Genomic DNA, 17554 nt, shown 5'->3' on the forward strand with positions numbered 1-17554 from the left:
CCTTGTAGAGTCGTTGCAGACGTTGCGCAAACCTCTTTCTTCTCGCAGCGAGGCTTGACATACAGATATTGGAGGGGCACCTGTCGCACTGTCCCAAAAAAAAGTTGGATGAACTTCCTTATCGTAATTCTGCCAGGCTTCACCGCTTACCATGTTTTCCTTATCAGACCACCATGCCGCAGCTCCCCCCTTAGCTCCAGTCGCGTACCTTCCAGGCGGTTGCGCAAGGTACCTAGCTGAGCAGGACCTTGAGGAACACACCTCCCCGTCCTTCTCCATTTGCGACTACGAATCCTGTCCCGCGAGTTCACGCTTGACAACCTGCGATGCTCCATCATCATTCCTCTGGGTGACCACCGCTCGCGCCGAGCATATAGGCAACATGGCTCGAACATACAATATCGCTATGGCTAGCGACTTCTTCTTCCCACAGCCAGGAGGAGTCGAAAGTCACATTTACCAGCTATCCACGAAACTCATCGATCGAGGCCACAAAGTCATCATCATTACCCACGCTTATAAGGGTCGCACCGGTATTCGAAACCTGACAAACGGCCTGCGAGTCTACCACATCCCCTTCCTCGTCGTATTCCGATCGGCTAGTTTCCCAACCGTCTTTTCAGCCTTTCCCATCATTCGCAATATCCTCATCCGAGAACAGATCGAAATCGTCCACGGCCATGCGAGTTTGAGCACCTTTTGCCATGAAGCTATTCTGCATGCGAGGACCATGGGTCTCCGGACCGTCTTTACGGACCATTCGCTTTTTGGATTCGCCGATGCTAGCAGTATCTTGACAAACAAGATTCTCAAGTTTTCCCTGAGTGACGTGGACCACGTTATTTGTGTCAGCCATACCTGGTACGTCGCGCCGCGCCCTAGCCCTCGGACAGGCATAACTGACTGGAATTATAGCAAGGAAAATACCGTTCTCCGAGCATCTCTAGATCCCCTCATGGTTTCAGTCATACCTAACGCCGTCGTGTCTGAGAACTTCCGTCCACTCGATTATCCCCCAACCGACGCCAATAATGCATTTGGCCAGAATCCACCTCCCGCACATCACCTGGGACCGAACGATGTAGTCACAATCGTCGTGATATCTCGTCTCTTCTATAACAAGGGAACGGATCTCCTAACGGCTGCGATCCCTCGCATCCTCGAGAACCACCCGAACACGAGGTTCATCATTGCAGGCTCAGGACCCAAGGCCATTGACCTCGAACAAATGATTGAACAAAACGTCTTACAAGATCGGGTAGAAATGCTGGGACCTATCAGGCATGAAGAAGTACGCGACGTCATGGTTCGGGGCCATATTTACCTCCATCCTAGTTTGACGGAAGCCTTTGGTACTGTGATTGTAGAAGCAGCCAGTTGCGGGCTGTACGTGGTATGCACTCAGGTTGGTGGTATTCCTGAGGTCCTCCCGTCGCACATGACTGTCTTCGCCAAGCCAGAAGAAGACGACCTGGTTGCTGCGACGGGGAGGGCTATTGCTGCACTACGAGCAAACAAGATTCGAACGGAACGTTTCCATGAGCAAGTCCAGAAGATGTACTCATGGACAAATGTTGCTGAACGCACCGAGCGCGTGTACCAGGGAATCACGGGCGAGCTCAGCGAAGCCGAATTCTATGGCTATGACGCTGCCAATTCCTCGACATTCGGCAATAGTAGAGTGCGGTCTTTCGCCCTCATCGACCGACTCAAGCGATACTACGGCTGTGGTATCTGGGCTGGCAAGCTCTTTTGCCTCTGTGTCATTGTTGACTACTTGCTATACCTGTTCTTGGAACTGTGGTTCCCGCGAGAGGAAATCGACATTTGCCCCGAATGGCCGCGTAAAGTTCCTCAAGATGCGGAAGACTCTAAGGAAGACTGAGCGTGGTCTCATTATTTGACTCGCACAACTAACCGGACTGCTCCGGGGACAGATTGTTCGGCTGTTCAATAACCAAGAGACGCAAGATCTGGGTTAATGTTCGAATCAAATTGTATAATTCCAGGCATAAGAGCAGCGACGCTGCTGACCAGTGGTTATCGGCGTGGACCGGCGATGGCCGGCGGAAATCAACGGACATTGAAAACTGGTTCAGATTCTCCGCACTCCACGCTACCCCGAGTCAGCCCATCGAGTCTTCCAGATCTGCAACCAAATACTTTCAACGGGAGAGATCCTCCAATGGTAGCAGCCTGAAAGGAAATCAGCATGGAGTAGGGGTCTCGGTGCGCCGGATGGGCCTCCGTAGACACGACCCGGAGAGCCCCGATGAAAGGACGGGATTGGTTGGCATTCACGATGTGCTCGACACCATAGCGCAGGAACCATCTTTAACGGTCTGGGTCGGCAGTGAGCTGCCTGTTCCGGTCAGGCGCCCGGGTGGGCCATGCGACCATTTGAGCCATCTGAACCCCCCACCACGCGCGCATCTCGACCATCTCACATGCATAGCGACACAAGACAAAACCCAGCGATTTCCGCTCCTCGTTTGCGAATTCTGGCCGCAGTCATCAGCGATACATATTGTTTGCTTATTATATCCCAGCCACAGTCGGCTTCTCAAATCATCAACGAAGCGATTCCCAAGTTTTCAACTTCACAAGACCCCGCGCATCCACTTGCCCGCGATGGCCGCCGCACAGGACCTCCCCATGGATCTCCCCATAATCGATCTCGACGTTTTTCTCAACGAGCCCCGCGACTCCGCTGCAGTCCGCGATGAGTGCCAAAAGGCCGCGACTGCCCTCATCACCTATGGCGCGCTCGTGCTGCACGACTCCCGAGTCGCCGAATCAGACAACACTACTTTCCTCGACTTGCTTGAGGACTACTTTGCCCAGCCGACTGAAGAGCTCAAGAAGGATGAGCGTCCGGAGCTAAGCTACCAAATCGGTGTCACTCTTGAGGATACAGAAAAGCCCAAATGTGCAGTAGACGAGCCCTGCCTGAAGGTCATCGAGCGCCTGGCGGAAACCGAGCGCCCTCTCGATATCACAGCACACGACCCCGACCCAAAGTGCCGTTTCTTCTGGCGCATGGCTGAGAACCCCCCGTACGAGACCGAGTTCCCCGGGCTCAACGCCCCCAATGTTGTCCCCGAAGCTCCGCACATCCGTGAGCGTTGGCCTCCTGCCATGGACAAGTGGGGAACCTCAATGAAGCAAGCCGTTACGGGCCTGGCAGAGATGGCGGCGGTCGGTTTGGGTCTCCCTGCCGATGCTTTCAGCTCTGCTGGCAAGTACGGGCCTCACCTTCTCGCACCAACGGCTTCTGACTTGGTCAAATACGGCAAGCAGGACACCATTCTCGCCGGTTTCCACACAGACCTGAACTTCCTGACCATTCACGGGCGTTCTCGGTATCCAGGCCTGCACATCTGGGCGCGCAACACGGGAAAGAAGATTGCCGTCAAGATTCCTGAGGGCAACTACTTGCTCGTCCAAGCCGGAAAGCAGTTGGAGCACTTGACGGGCGGGCTCATCAAGGCAGGCTTCCACGAGGTCGTGGTGAATGAAAAGACACTGGCCGTGATCGAGCGCCGCAAAGCCGAGCTCCCCGATCGCCCGCTCGTCCGCATCTCGTCCACGTTCTTCTGGCACTTGTCATCGGACCACGATCTCACTCCTATCCCTCAGCTGTCGGAGCAGGCACAAAAGGTTAGGGCTGAGCAATTCAACCTGGGTAGGGACGAGGGCGAGGAGGTTACGTATGCGCCCATGAAGGTGGGACAGCAGGTGCAAGAGTAAGTCATCTGATCTCTTGGATGGGTTTTCTGACTGATGCTAACAAATCGTAATAGGGAGCTCAAGCACATTGCTCTGATGACATGACGAGAAACGAGATTCGCTGTATTATGATAGTACTATTAATGAAAAAATTCCCAAAGCGTGGTATGGATTTTTAAGCCTTGTAGAATTCCTCGCCCACAGCGACGTCCACCTTTTCCTTTGCAACTCTGTCGACGGCTGTCTTGGGGTCTTCGTCGCCATCCAGCAAGTCTACCCACGATGTCGTGAAGCTGTCATTCTCCGCAATAAGCGCGGCGACCTCGGCGACGGTCTGTCGGCTGGAGGTGCCCTTCGCCTCCTTTGTCTTTCCAAACTCAATCTTGCCGGCCGGTTCCTCGGTCAGCAGACCGGGTCTCAGACTAATACCAGCAAAGCCATCTGTCCTCTTTTTCGATTCTTGCCAGAGGGCCTCATCAGCGGCGATCTTGGCGAGAGAGTAGTTGTAGAGCTTCTTGTTCCCGTCGAGTGCGTCTTGCCAGGCTTTATCGGACCACCAGGTGGGTTTCGTCTTGCGGGAGCTCAGGTAGGAGACGAGGATGAATTTCTTGATGGACGGGGTGGCGACGGCGGCGTTGATGAAGTGGATGGCGGCGTCGCGGTCGATTGTGAAGGTGCGAGAGGGGTCGCCTTTGCCGCCTGCGCCGGCGGACCAGAAGATTGTGTCTGGTTTGACTTCGTCTAGGATTGCTTGGGCTTTTTGTTGGGAGGTTACGTCTTCGATGCTGCGGACGAGGACGTTGAGTTTGCCGCTTGACTTGCCGGCGCCCAGTTTTTCAATGGCGGGGACTTGGTCTTGAGTGCGGATTATGGAGGTTACGGTCCAGGACTTTTTGAGGAGGATTGGGGTTAGGTGCTGGGAGACTTTGCCGTGGCCGCCGAGGATGAGGACGTGTTTGCTCATGTTGGGCTGTTTTTTGTAACTGTTGAATTATCTAGAGAATGCGTAGGATTGTGTGTCTGGCAAGATACGTCGTGATGTCTTGCAGTGTGATGTGATATGATGCCAATTCAGAGGTATAGAGGCCCGTGTGAAGGAGAGGCAGACAGTCGATTCAAATAGTGGTCACATTAGGTGTACGGAAGACGAGACCGCGGGGCTTTGAAATCAACCTGGATGGCTTCCCCGCTCGGCCCCATCAAAAGCACGGCGTTAAGGGCCGCGGATGACTTGATTCGGATGCGGGCGGACTGGCCGAGGTGAATCTCTACTTGATTGTACGTATATCCGTACTTTACCTTACCTTTCATGGGAATGGGTACATGTTTTGTTGCGGAAAGAAGGACCCCGCGGATGAGCATTTTCGGGGACGGGGTCACGTCACCGGGGCGTCAGTGACGTACGTCCCGCGAGTTTATTTGCTTCGCTTTGGCAGCTGTTCCCCACCGGATTGGCTAAAAGCCGATAACGAGCTTTCTTTGGGAAAGCACTCAATTGAGTTTGTGGTGCTTGCCCCCGAGTCAGAATCCATGGCTTTCGGCGTTAGTTACTCAGCAACTTGGACGTCAGTCTTGGCCAACATGTCATGCCCCTCCTTGACGCCTTCTCAGGTCGGCTCTCTACTCAAGTCCGACTCTCACCATGATAACGCGCTTGGTTCAGTTCTACGCAAGATACTTTGACTTATACTTCAAGCGTCTAGCAGATCAAAGTCGCCCGGAAACCTGAGCGCAGCAAGATCGAATCTCTCCGCCTCGAGATCCATCAGGCTCGACTGGAAGAAGTGAGGCGTCATGGGCTGAATCATGTGATTTTTGTCTAGGAGAAAGGCTTTCCTGATGGACATGATGACGGGAAGGTTTTCTCGAGGAGGAGGCCTATGGAGAAGATCATGTTAGTGAGGTAGGATGCCCATGCTTCTCTCGGCCAGCTTGCTGGGTTGCGGAAGTCGTCGAGGCGGAGGAAGGGGTAGCGGCAGTGGACTTTGTCTCGTCGAAGAGGGAGGTTTCTGTTGCCGTGTCGAGGGGGATCTCCTGGTCGGGTCTACGTGCTGTGTTGCCGCCATCGTGGACTGATGGATTAGGTAGTGTTTGTGGTGGTGGGTTGTCTTCCTCTGAGCGAGCAAAGGTAGCCAAGAGGCCGATGGCGGGCGAGCTCTTTGAGAGAGAGAAGCTTCTGGTCCGATTCCCGGCCCTGATGCGAATGAGACTCTGCGTCGGTGGTGATAGTATTTGTCTGCGTGGTGATGTGTATGAGGCGCTTCATGCGCGCGAGACAACGATGATGGTAGCGACGGCTCTTGCGCATAGCTGTGTTGGACATGATTGTTCCGAATATCGACGACCACCTGAAGACGAGCGTCGGTCTCTTCGAGACGCGATATGCGCTCCCCCAACAACGCGATGTCGCCCAGCCTTGCTAGGGGTGTGTGCGTCGCGGGATGGTGAAGAAGATGATGATCTGAACTCCTAGAAGGGGAGGTGATACCGCAGCATCACTATAACATTACAAGTTTGGACCAGGAGGGTTGCGAGCAGATCTAGATCGGCGAAGAGAGAGAGATCAACCGTCGCAAACTACTGTCTATGAACCAGCCAACAACGTGAAACTAGATGTTTCCTCCTTCGCAACTGGGGAAGAGCAGGGGAGAAGGAGAGAAACTTTACAGCGGAGGGAACCCGGGCCCGGGGGCCGGGTTTGATAGGACGACGGGAGCACCGCCTCGTTGCATTGCTCTCCCGACCTGGCGCAGTTGGCGCAGGGCCTCTGATCATCGCATTTTTGCTGGTCGAGGGGGAAAAAAAACAAAGATTGTCAGCCCCTTCCCCTTTTTGCACTTGTCCAGGTTTCCTCTTCTTTTGGGAATGGTGGGGTTTGAAGTTGTGATGATCTTGGTCAAAGGGTCAACCCAACTTGGGCAAGGAGTGGTTGTTTCAATATTGGTGACAGTGCTGTTTTAGGGTACCAGAGAATGGATGTCTCTGGCTCTTACACACAGTGAAGTGAAAACCCAGAAGGAAAAGGGAAAAAAAAAGAAGGAGAAATAAGAATAAAATAACAACGTATCTTTCGCCGACGACACTTGTGAACAAGCCTGCGTCTTTCTCCGCTTGGCCGGTGGTTCGCCGCAGTCTTCGGTCGCGGGTGCGGTGATTGTGGGGTTGAACGGGGAGTCGGCGGGGGCCGGTGGCGTCATGGCCGCCGGGGGTGGCCTTTCTTTGATGGGTGTTTCTTGTTTCCTCTTTCCGTAGTGCTGTTCATTCTATTTACGGGGGAGCTGAAGAGTTCAGTTGTTTCGAGTTTAGGAGATGACGGCATTCTACATTTTCAAGTCTCTATATTGCCACAGGCGGCAGTTTGAGTGATGACGGAAAGATGGATGATTGCCGCCCAACTGAGGCTGGCTGAGGAGATGGTGCGACTGATAAGCATATCCGTATCCTTACGTGGTAATCAACTCGGCATCCTCTCAGTCAGCTAGCTTTCGGAAGATATAGCTGTGGGACTATGGAGTTGTGGGTCTCCTTCCCGTCTTCTTCTGATCGGGAGTTGCGCAGTGATAAGATTCAGTTGATTAATTCCGTGTAAGTCAAGTTGATGGGGAACGAAGAAGGGCGAGATAAACAGATCTCCAGCATTGTACCGAAGCATCTGAAAGGTATCGCGGGCCAGTGAACCATGGCACCAACCGGACCTTGGCTTACTACGGGAATTAATTGTTATTCCTTGACAGTGTTCCTTGAAGGGGTACACACGGGTCACTTTTGGTGTTTCTCGCCTTGCTCCGCCACCGCACAGCTCGAGATTTTTGTTTGGTGTTTTCAATGGCATCATCGAACAAAGTCGCAATTTTCGCAAAGCTCGCTTGATTTTGACATGATTAACGAAGTCCCAAAATGCTCTGCCTTACGGTTCGACATTATTTGCAGCGTTCAAGTGTGAAGTAGCATTTACACAGATACCGACACGATAAAACGTGGAGCGGGTTCGGATTCGTACGTCGTTTGTTTCCCAACCTGCGCCGCTTTGACGTTGTCCTCTCGCGGCATCAACTAACTGCAGGAGAACGCACCTGTAGTCCTGCACATGAAAAACCCGAATACGTTCGAAACGTCAAAAAGCAAAGACGAACCATAAAGCAGGCTCCTGGACCTCGGCATATCCTTTTCTTGATTTTTCAAATGTTGAGAAAAAAACTTGGTCGAGACTCGCGATGATGTCGGCGCCATGCTAGAATAGGTATTCTTACCGCGTTATGCTCTAGATATCCCACGTAGCTTCTTCACGTGGATGGTACCGAGGAAGTGCGAGGCTACCAAGAAGAGACGATCGACGGTGCAACCTTCGATCACTATAGTCGCACTATTACCGTTCAGTATATCTCTGACATTGGCGTCCCATCCACCGAGTGAGAGTCTAGGAGAGTGCACCACCAGAAAGATGGGACGGAGTGCTACCACATGACGTGTCTGCCCTCCTCCTGGGCGGGATGGGCGTGATCAAGGAAAGGAGAGGAATTTTCAACTTTGACTAGCGGAATGAGCCCTACCTCGGATCCGGGTCGCCCACCGCCCGAACGAGAGGGCATGCCTTGGGTGTCGTAAGATTCTCGGTTGGCGACCGAAAGGTGCCTTGCCTTTTCTTTCTTTCTCCTACCTTGCACACCCCCGGCGCGGGATTGTTTTGACAGCTGCGTTTTAGAAAGTCTTGACTGCCGAAGAGGGTAGGGGAGACGACGGGCCTCTTTCTCTATGCAGAATCCAGCTGCACCAGGGGAGCGTGCCGAGTCAACCGAACGCATTGGGGGAGGCTGAAGATAACCCTGTTTCTTTTTGTCGCCTGGTAGGGCATAATAAGGATGTGGAGATTTCTATGGATAGCAACAGAGTACTCCGTAGCAAGAGTCTTGCCTGATTGCCAGTGCAGCCTGCAGAGAGAAGAAAGAAAACTTCCGTGGCCGGTTACCGAACGGAGATCGTGCAAAGCGTGCAAAGCCCTGAACCTCCCCCCCTGTCTACGGTCTCCCTGATTGCCCGCGCTTGACGGCGTGTCGGTGTAAGAGATGGCTGGATTGGGGTTGAGGAGGTGACCAGTCTGGCAGTCCTGCCGAGGGGGAAAAGTGTACGATCGCCGGGGTGGTAACGGAGTACAGACGAGTCGGTATGGGTTGCGACGCGGGGATCATGCAAGTTTCCGAAGTTTGCCTGTTGGCGAGTTTGACAGGTGACGCCGTGTACGGGGGTGTTCCGACGTCAGGTCGGGCAGCGGTGGGTGATGCGAAGAGCAGATGAGGACGAGGAGGCTCTTCCTCTCCCCCCGGTTGTCGTCAGGGATTATTAACGTTAGTAACTTAGTCCGGTTTCTGGTGGCTCCTTTGGGGGAATGAGAGACAATACGGATAACCCTGATTACCTTATTGAGAACGGATATGTTCGATAGACTCTTTTGCGTTGCAATGTTCGGATTTGAATGCGACGCCAGTAGTTTAGTTAGGGCTCTCCACTTGGGGCCAAGACACAATTGGGGGCCCTCCAGGCTCCCGATCGAACTGTTCCATTGTCTAGAGACGTGCAGTGGACCGAGAGACTGAGAGCCTCAAGACACAGAGAGAAAGGGCTGATGGAACTTTGAAAGAGACATTGGCGGGTCGTGAGGGATGAACCTGGAGAGGGGGTGGTTTGGCGGCCGGAAGGGCGGGAGAAAAGGTGGGACGAAGGAAGGATTGAGGGTTTCATTGGTCTGAAGAAGATCAACTCAAACACTCCACGTCTGAAACGGGCTGGCAGCAACCCTGCCAACATGCAAGCATTGGGGCTTCAGTCTTTAGATCCCTGGGACTCTGCGGGAGGGGGGAGGGAATAAGAGTGAGACTAAGACGTGACTAATGAAGGCCACATTATTCCGTGCCCCTCTTGGGCTCTTGGGGGCTAGTTGTTCCCACTATACAGTAGTTGTCTTGCGGGACGGGACTTGACACGCTTACTGTCAGTTAAGAAGCAAGTACTGCGTACGTAGACATATTGAGTCTAGTGCTGCAGAAGACTGTGCATCGGAGCCGCGCTTTGAGCCTCCAACTGGCGTGCAGGGATCAATATCAATACCATTGTGAGACGGTTGCGACCCCTAGAGATCCCTGGTACATTCATCTTCCTCATTGAGACATTGACACACGCTCATACGCACAGAGGAAGAGAGGAAGAGTGAGTGTGAGTTGCTCCCTCTCTCACTGTCCCGACTCTGCGTCACGTCAGCCAAAACTCTCACAGTAAGGTTTCTCGGATGATGGGGGGGAGGGGTGTTCAAACCGTCAGAGAATTTGATGTGAACGACGGTCGACGGACCGAGGGAGAGACGAGGAATGGATGGGGTACCTAAACAATGCACATACATGGCACCATGTCATGTACTCTCTGTCAATATACGCTGAAGAGTGTAAGAGGGAGGGGGTACGTGGCCACCGGCACATCTTTGTTTAAAGATTCCTGTTCCCCCCCAGCCCTCTTTTTCTGGGACGGCAAGTGCCTTGGTCTCTTTTTTATTTATTTTGGGACTGACATTGTATGATGTTTATTGAGTGTTTAATTTGTCTTGTTTGAACTGCCCTTGACGTTGACAGCTTCCGAGGCTTGGCACGAAAAATCAAGAAGACGAACAAGAGGAATAGAGAGAGGGCGATTGTTGAGCCGCTGGATCGACTTACATCGGAAAATACCACCCACCTCACGCCGTCACCTGACACTACCTGGTCGTCATTGGGACATTGAACCTGCTTCGAGATCAGGATTTCATCATACCTCACCACACTCGAGTTGGTTACGAGGTTATTCGGAGGAATTCCCCCACCACCAAAAGGCCCCGAACTCATACTGAACATAATCTACTACGACGCAACGAACATATTCAAACGGCCTTTACGTACCAAAACATATACCACAAAGCACGAATAGCGATAATCATTTACTCTCACGACTAAACCATCTCACTTCTTCATCATGGCCGATAACCAACCTGACGCCAAAACGCCTCCCACGAGTCTGGGAGGGCAAACGGGAGTGGGAACAGGAACCCCAAACACACTGAGCGAAGCAACGAGGGCACAAACAACACCAACACCCTCAATAAAAGCGACGCCATCATCATCATTGCCTGCTAGAGCCTCATCCTCATCATCATCGGCACCAATAAGGCAGAACACACCAACGCTCTCACAGACGTCTTCACAAACACCAACACCATCACCACCGCCGCCGCCGCCGCCTCCACCACCACCATCAAGTTCCGCCCGCCCTCTCACAACCTTCATCATCTCAACCACCACAAACGCAACATCAACACCCACACCATCCCTCTCCGACCCGCCACCACTCCCCTCACCAACATCCATCCCCGGGGTGATACCCATCTCAACACCAGGCGTCGGCGACCAAATCCCCACGCCAACACCATCCTTCATCCCACCGCCTCCAGCCCCCGTGATACCAGAGACCACGCCCCTCAGCCTCATTCCGACCCCGACGCCGACTCCCACACCAAGCGGCAACGCCAACAGCGGAAGCGGCGGCATCGCCTCGCCCAGTCAAGCCGAGACCTCGGGCGGCAGCAACGTGAAGCTGATGCCGGCGCTGCCTATCGCGTTAGGCTCCGTGGGCGGGGTTTTGATCTTCGGGTTGGTGATTGGGATGCTGTACCGTAAGGGCAGGTGGCCGTTCCGCAGCAAGAGGAACTTTGCGCAGATTGACGAGTTGGAGGTGGAGAGGCAGCAGGAGCTTGAGAGGCAGAATAAGATGAAGTGGGATCCGAGGGTGACGAGGACGTACAGGACGCAGGATGCGGGTGTCAACTTTTGATGACGGAGATAGCATAGCAGTGAATTACAGCTATAGACGATTGGAACGTCTTCATTCACATGACTGATTTATTCCATTATTTATTGTGACTCTTTTTGTGCTTGTAGAGTTGCTTAAGCACAGTGTCACTCTCAACTCATCACTACAAGTAGAGACATAGTGCTGTGTTGAGTAATTTCACATTTCAGTGTCAGCCGCTCATCGCTGTAGCTCAATTCTGAGCAAACAACTGAATGCCCTCATAAATCATCTCCACGACGAAACTACTGAATGAACAGAGTACTGAAAAGCTCTCGCCGAGCCGGCGCCGCTCTACATGGAGCACGAACCAGGTACATGCAAACACAGGCTGCCCGCGGAAAGGGCTGTCCACGAATCATCCCAACCTTTCTCAAACCGCTCGCAACGCGGCCGTTCCTACCAGTCTGTGTTCTGTCCCTCCCTCTCGGTAACTCAGTAGCAGAGTGGGTGGTGTTGGCTCTTGCGTGAGTTCACCTCACCCTCTCAAATGGAAAGGGTCTCTTTTCCACTTCGTGTGGTAAAGTTTTTCTACCAACCCACCTTCAGGCCACCCAAAGAACCGGCCTTTGTGAAGTTCGGATTTCAGCGGTGCTTTGAGTTTTTTGGGGCTTTTTGGGAGGGCCGCTTGTTGGTCTTGGTGGTCGAGGCGTACGGGGCAGTTGTGATTAGACGGACTGGACTGGACTTCGTTCGGAGCCGTGGGTGGGTGGGTGTGGGACCGCGTCACGGCTGCGGAAGCGGGGGGCGGACGGGGTGAGATGGTGCTCGGATGGAAGTGGTGAGTTGCGAAGATCCGGAGTAGGAGGATTATGGAGTTTGTGTGAATTTCCACCAACTGGATACAATCATCTTATCAAGCTGACAAATTTGTACGAGACAGGCCACAGTAAATATGAGAAGTGAGTACGATGAAGAATGGCAAACCAGTTTTATGTAGATTTCGGACGGCCGATGAACAAAGTTACGAAAGCGATGAACCTGGTACGGGGGAACTCGCAACCCGTCACTTGGTAGTCAGGTAGTAAACCGGCACTCATCAACCCAGCAATCCAGATTCAGCACACGCAAGGATACACCTAGAAGAGCCTCACACTCTCTTTCCCGTTCATCAGCCTCTCGCACCTTCAAGGTTCGACTAAATGTCGGGTTCTTCCCTAGCCGACGGGGATGGATGGATGGATGGATGGCGGGCGGCGGGCGGCGGGTAAAGTCTGTTCATGACAGGTGAGCCGAGCGAGGCTTCCCGCATATTGGAGGTGTAGCGAGCGTTTATTTGGTGGGGTTTCCGTTGGGGGCCTATGGATGGGGCGCGTGTGATGTAGAGGGAGGATGCTTGTTTGTGAAGGCTTTTATGTCAGGAGAGGCAGTATAGTGTGAGTAGCAATCGTCGCCTGCCTCGAAGATGCCGCCTGTGATGCTTCTTGATGGCGTCCGGCTGTACGAGCACTAGTGTGTAATCACATACGACAAGGGGAATCGAGTGTATCCCCGTCCCTTTCAGCCATAGGCCAGGGTGAAGTCTTTACTATACATGAATCCAGAATCCTTTGAATCCTTCCCGGAAACCTATCTCTCACCTTTTGCCATGGTCTTGTGTGGTACAGTACACGAACATGGGCGGGATGTGTCCAACACCTAACCGGACTCGATCACCACACCAACCATACTGACAGCAGTAGGCCCGGTGCCTCGAAACCTTCATAGGTCTCAACACCGTCCATGTCTCTGTCTTGGGGTCAAAAGTCGCTTACTAAGGCAGTGGTTTCTTGGCGGGGGAGGTTCAGGATCGGGACGAGGTCGTGCCATGTGCCGCTGATCAGGCTGCATGATGCGCGCGTGCAAGGGAAGTTATGTATGTTACTTGGATCAAATGCTGTGGCAATTTCTCATATCCGTTTCTGTGAATACGCTGTTTAGCGAAGTAGAGATCCATATGGCACTAGCTACGACGATCTCAATCGCACATCACTCCTTACAATGATCGGACAAGTAATGGCAAGCGTGTTATATTACGAAAGCTTTGGGAGATACTCGAAACAGTTAGCGTATACATGGCTACCTCTACGCGTCGACAACCTCAAACTTGACAAGGATGGAACATTTGGTTTCTCTTCCCTTGAGGTCAAGCATGCGGATAAAGACCCAGCCCGGTATCGTGTAGAGCAGTCGTACCGCGCCAACGGCAAAGATTGGGTTCTTGGCGAAGCTGTCATCACTCTTGATGAGCATCCGCAAGAAAACCATTTCGTTGTCTTGGTATTCCCACTCTAGGACCTCGTCCCATAGCGGGTCGGTGGGTGGTGGATTCTCTCCCTTGTGCAAGAATCCTGTCAGCTTGTGCTGTTTGTAGCCAGCCGTTTTCCTCTTTGGAGGCTTGATATCGAGATCATGAGGATGTACAAGCGTGCACGTGAGGTAGGGCTTGATTGTCTCGTCTTCGTCGCGATCGGACGGCACGGGAATGTCGGTGGCACCGCCGACGTGTAGACGGAGTTTTCGCTTCCTTCCGTTGCTGAGGTGGCCCGAGCCACCGGGCCGGAGCTCGGCGGGCTTCAAAATGAAACCCTCGGAACCGGCGAATAACGCCTCATTGAGCTGCATTGATGCTCCAAATGTCTGCCAGTTGAGGGCACAGATCTGGGCGCCAATTCCCCAAAAGGGAACGGGATGGAGATTTTTGGAAGAGATGCGAGTTCCCTTGGGGAAAACACGCATCAGATGGTGAGCGTTGTGGCGGGAGATTTTGTCAGTGTGCGTCGGCAGATGGGAGGCCAGCCCAGACTCGGAGACGTTGATGAGGTGATGGTGCGGCGCATCTTGCAGAACCTCCTCAAACCATGAATTGTTGATGGGCTTGACGGACTGGGCGTAGACGCCGAGTGCCTCTAATTCTGGGACAATCAGCGAAGCAGGCGCAGCCTTCTTTTTCTCCTTGTAGTCTTTCTTGGCCTTCTTTTCCTCCTCGTCATCATCACTTGAGCTCGAGCTACTGTCGTCGGCCTCTCCAGGGAAGTGATATTCGACAATGACAACAATCTTGTTGCCGAGTTCCCCCAGACGGACATGGTTGGCCTGGCCCTCTTGCTCGGCGTGGCCTTTTTCTCTGATGGCTTGGCTAAGAAGGCGATCTCCAAAGACCTCTCTCATGATGAATGCCAGGCGCAGTTGACCCTCAGGGTCACAGTGATTCTCGAGAGACAGAAGGATTGGCGCAGCGGGATGTGGTTCCTTGGCTTCTTGGTCGACGACATCTCGGATGGTCTCGCAGACGGTGCGGAAAGGGATGTTGGAGACGAGGGTGTATCCGTGGGTGACCTTGGGCTCGTCCTTGTTGTCGGGGTTATCCCAGGCATCGATCTCGACGCATCGCGCGCCAGCACGCAACGTCTCGTCATAGGCCTCTGCCGAAGAGCTTCCATAAAGCTGGTGGGCCAGAAGGTAGGTGTTGTGGCTGGAGCTGATGAAGTACTCGGGCAATGGGTGGGATCTATCAGTAAGCTCGCGGGGCACGCTGATGTGAGGCTTGTACACGAGGGCTTGCAACTCGGGGGTGAGCTGTTCTGAGTCGACGTTTGCTTCATTGGAGGAGATGGCCTTCTGATCGACAAGGAAAGACTTGATGGCACGGCTCACGCGGAGACGGTGCTTAAGGTCTGAGTCGCGTGCAGCGTGGCCTCCGCCAGCCAAGGTGGTGTTGTCGGTCGCATCGCCGAGCTCCTCTTCATCTTCTGGCGCCGATTTGGAGAAGGGATTGAGGTTGGCAAACTTTGAAGTTAGTGAGGCCATTGCTGGTGACGTTTCCGCAGCGGTTGTCTCTCTAGATTGCCTCTTCCGGACGTGAGGATAATGGTTCTGACCTCAGATGTCCACTACGTATGCGGGGTATGTGTAGATATTAAAGGGAGAGAGATTGAGATGGTCGCAAACAGGAATCCCGGCAAGATGATGGCGGGAAACGACGACGTCAATCTTGGCTGATGCACGCCGCGTAAGGTAGCAGCAGCGCAACAGCAGGTGGCAGGAACAAGCTGTGGACTGGAGTTGCCCCTCCTTCCCGTCAGCTCAGCTCCTGCTGCCACACCTGCCGCACCTTCTCCGATGGAGGGGTTGCGGAGTGGAGACGCTAAGATTAGATTGGCGGGGAGCTCAAGCAGCTTTGACGAATTGAATTTCAGTCTCTCTCCCTTATTTGGCTGGAGGTTTGCTTACATAAGTTCCGGCACTCAGTGTTCCCTTAGCTCGTAGCCCACATCTCTTGGTCAAGTTCGTCTCAACACACGAACACCACCATCAGATGGCGCTTGATCATCGGCCTCGATTGGCTTCTAGCACATGGACTACCCATTATCTTGCCCGGTATTTTCATGCCTGCCTGGCAATCGACTGCCAAAACGGTGTCCGACGTTTTTTTCGATGGCACTCTGGGACCGACAATGCTCTCCATGGCTTCAAGTTGGAGAATCCGAGCTCAACCATTCGATCATTTCTTGAATAATGTCAGACGACGCTCCGAGCAGTGAATACAACCAATCAGACCTGAAAGACACTTTCAATTCGGGGGTGTTCGAGGAGAAACAAAGATTACTGCGATACCACCCGAGCTCCCTGACGGCAGCGTCGTCAGCGTTCCAAGCCAAGCCGGTTCTCTCACCGGAATCATTCTCCACCTCGGCGACTCTTTACCGGCTGGGCATCTTGGGAGCCGGGCGGCATCTGGAAACATTCATTCAGCCTTGTGGGTCCGTCCATGCTGCAAGTTGAAGCTCCTCCGAGGCTGTCGTTTCCGCCCCCAAACCCCTTGCTATACCCCTAGACCTCGTGGCATATCGTTCTGCCTCCAACCTGGATTGAACGCCAAGGACTTCGTCGACTACTGGCAGCAGCTGGTGGCCATACGGTGTACCGAACATATCTGAAAATGCTAGGCAGAGTTCTGCGCGACCCTCCTCCAATACAACCCCACGCTTGTTCCGGAGACAGCTAGCTGCTTGTTAGTTACCCCAGCACATGGATTTGTCTCGCCAGAGTTGGTATCGACCGGCAATAATTACTCGACTGTGGTGCCCCTCTGTCTCATACCATAATACTCGGCTCTCTGGTGTTAAAATCGCACATCTAGGCCTCATCATCTTTGACTCACTCGAATTCGCATTGACAAGCTCTCCGCCTCGTAGGCTGTGTCCTCTAAGAACCGTCACTTCAGGCAGCAGACAGATACAACTTATAAGCATCGGGCCTGGTATCTACCTCAAGTAGTAACATATCGGCCGACGGAAAGGCCTTCAGGCGGGCGAGACCGTTTGGAAATGTCTCAGTCCTTATTCCTGTCTGCGGCCGCAACCGATATCATGAGCCTGGGGATTTAACGCATTCCTCATCAAACATTGGCAGGCGAACCAAATGCAGCTCGGAGGGTTATTGACCTGGCGATGCATGTGCGAAAAAAAAAGCACTATCGAGAGGGCTAACGCAAACGCACGGAGTACTACTGCAAGGGTAATAAGCATCTCGATGGGGCCATGGAGGAGTCTGGACGGGCAGCTAGACAGCTTCCCGAAAGCTGCCTCCCTGCCGCTGGCGTCATCATCAGCTTACCCTACACTCCGTCAAAGACTGATTGATGCGCGCGAGGAGTCTGCCTGACTGCCTGCCTGTATGCCTCCCTCGTCGCCAGGAAGAGAGTGAGGAGGTTGGAGTCGAATCCATCGTCCGACACACCGCCAAAAGGCTGTACGTGGACAGCGCGGCACCGACAGAAAACAATCAGTTCTGTCGCGTCATTTGATGGACGAATGCACGGGATACATTCAGGACAACACACCTCGCCTTCGACACTCGGGTCAGAAATAGCTGGAAGGACGTTGGATCGGCATTGGAGGGTTGCGGGATGGGCGGCCTGCGCCTCCGTGACTGCGGTCGCTGGTCGTACGGCATGCGGGGTCCAACAGTCTCTCGC

General features: G+C 53.4%; 6 protein-coding genes across 6 annotated transcripts; 3 read left to right on the forward strand and 3 right to left on the reverse strand.

Annotated features, from left to right (window-relative positions):
- Positions 1–382: 382 nt before the first annotated feature.
- On the forward strand, positions 383–1885 carry CPAR01_02043 (uncharacterized protein; the record flags this gene model as incomplete). Its single annotated transcript, XM_060486331.1, has 2 exons — positions 383–861; positions 916–1885. The coding sequence occupies 2 exons, from the start codon at positions 383–385 to the stop codon at positions 1883–1885; spliced, it is 1449 nt and encodes a 482-aa protein (XP_060353659.1).
- A 746-nt stretch (positions 1886–2631) lies between these two features.
- On the forward strand, positions 2632–3834 carry CPAR01_02044 (uncharacterized protein; the record flags this gene model as incomplete). The annotated part of the gene is made up of 2 exons (XM_060486332.1): positions 2632–3746; positions 3804–3834. 2 exons carry the CDS (start codon positions 2632–2634, stop codon positions 3832–3834), a joined length of 1146 nt encoding a protein of 381 aa, XP_060353660.1.
- A 70-nt stretch (positions 3835–3904) lies between these two features.
- CPAR01_02045 (NAD dependent epimerase/dehydratase) lies at positions 3905–4693 on the reverse strand (the record flags this gene model as incomplete). Its single annotated transcript, XM_060486333.1, has 1 exon — positions 3905–4693. One exon carries the CDS (start codon positions 4691–4693, stop codon positions 3905–3907), a length of 789 nt encoding a protein of 262 aa, XP_060353661.1.
- A 926-nt stretch (positions 4694–5619) lies between these two features.
- On the reverse strand, positions 5620–6052 carry CPAR01_02046 (uncharacterized protein; the record flags this gene model as incomplete). The annotated part of the gene is made up of 2 exons (XM_060486334.1): positions 5620–5884; positions 5940–6052. 2 exons carry the CDS (start codon positions 6050–6052, stop codon positions 5620–5622), a joined length of 378 nt encoding a protein of 125 aa, XP_060353662.1.
- A 4670-nt stretch (positions 6053–10722) lies between these two features.
- CPAR01_02047 (uncharacterized protein) lies at positions 10723–11577 on the forward strand (the record flags this gene model as incomplete). Its single annotated transcript, XM_060486335.1, has 1 exon — positions 10723–11577. The coding sequence occupies one exon, from the start codon at positions 10723–10725 to the stop codon at positions 11575–11577; it is 855 nt and encodes a 284-aa protein (XP_060353663.1).
- A 2082-nt stretch (positions 11578–13659) lies between these two features.
- Positions 13660–15384, reverse strand: CPAR01_02048 (phosphatidylinositol-specific phospholipase C; the record flags this gene model as incomplete). The annotated part of the gene is made up of 1 exon (XM_060486336.1): positions 13660–15384. One exon carries the CDS (start codon positions 15382–15384, stop codon positions 13660–13662), a length of 1725 nt encoding a protein of 574 aa, XP_060353664.1.
- Positions 15385–17554: the final 2170 nt, after the last annotated feature.

Source organism: Colletotrichum paranaense (genome assembly GCF_030867605.1).
Source record: "Colletotrichum paranaense strain IMI 384185 chromosome Unknown Scaffold_2.1, whole genome shotgun sequence".
Taxonomy (NCBI): Eukaryota; Fungi; Ascomycota; class Sordariomycetes; order Glomerellales; family Glomerellaceae; genus Colletotrichum; species Colletotrichum paranaense.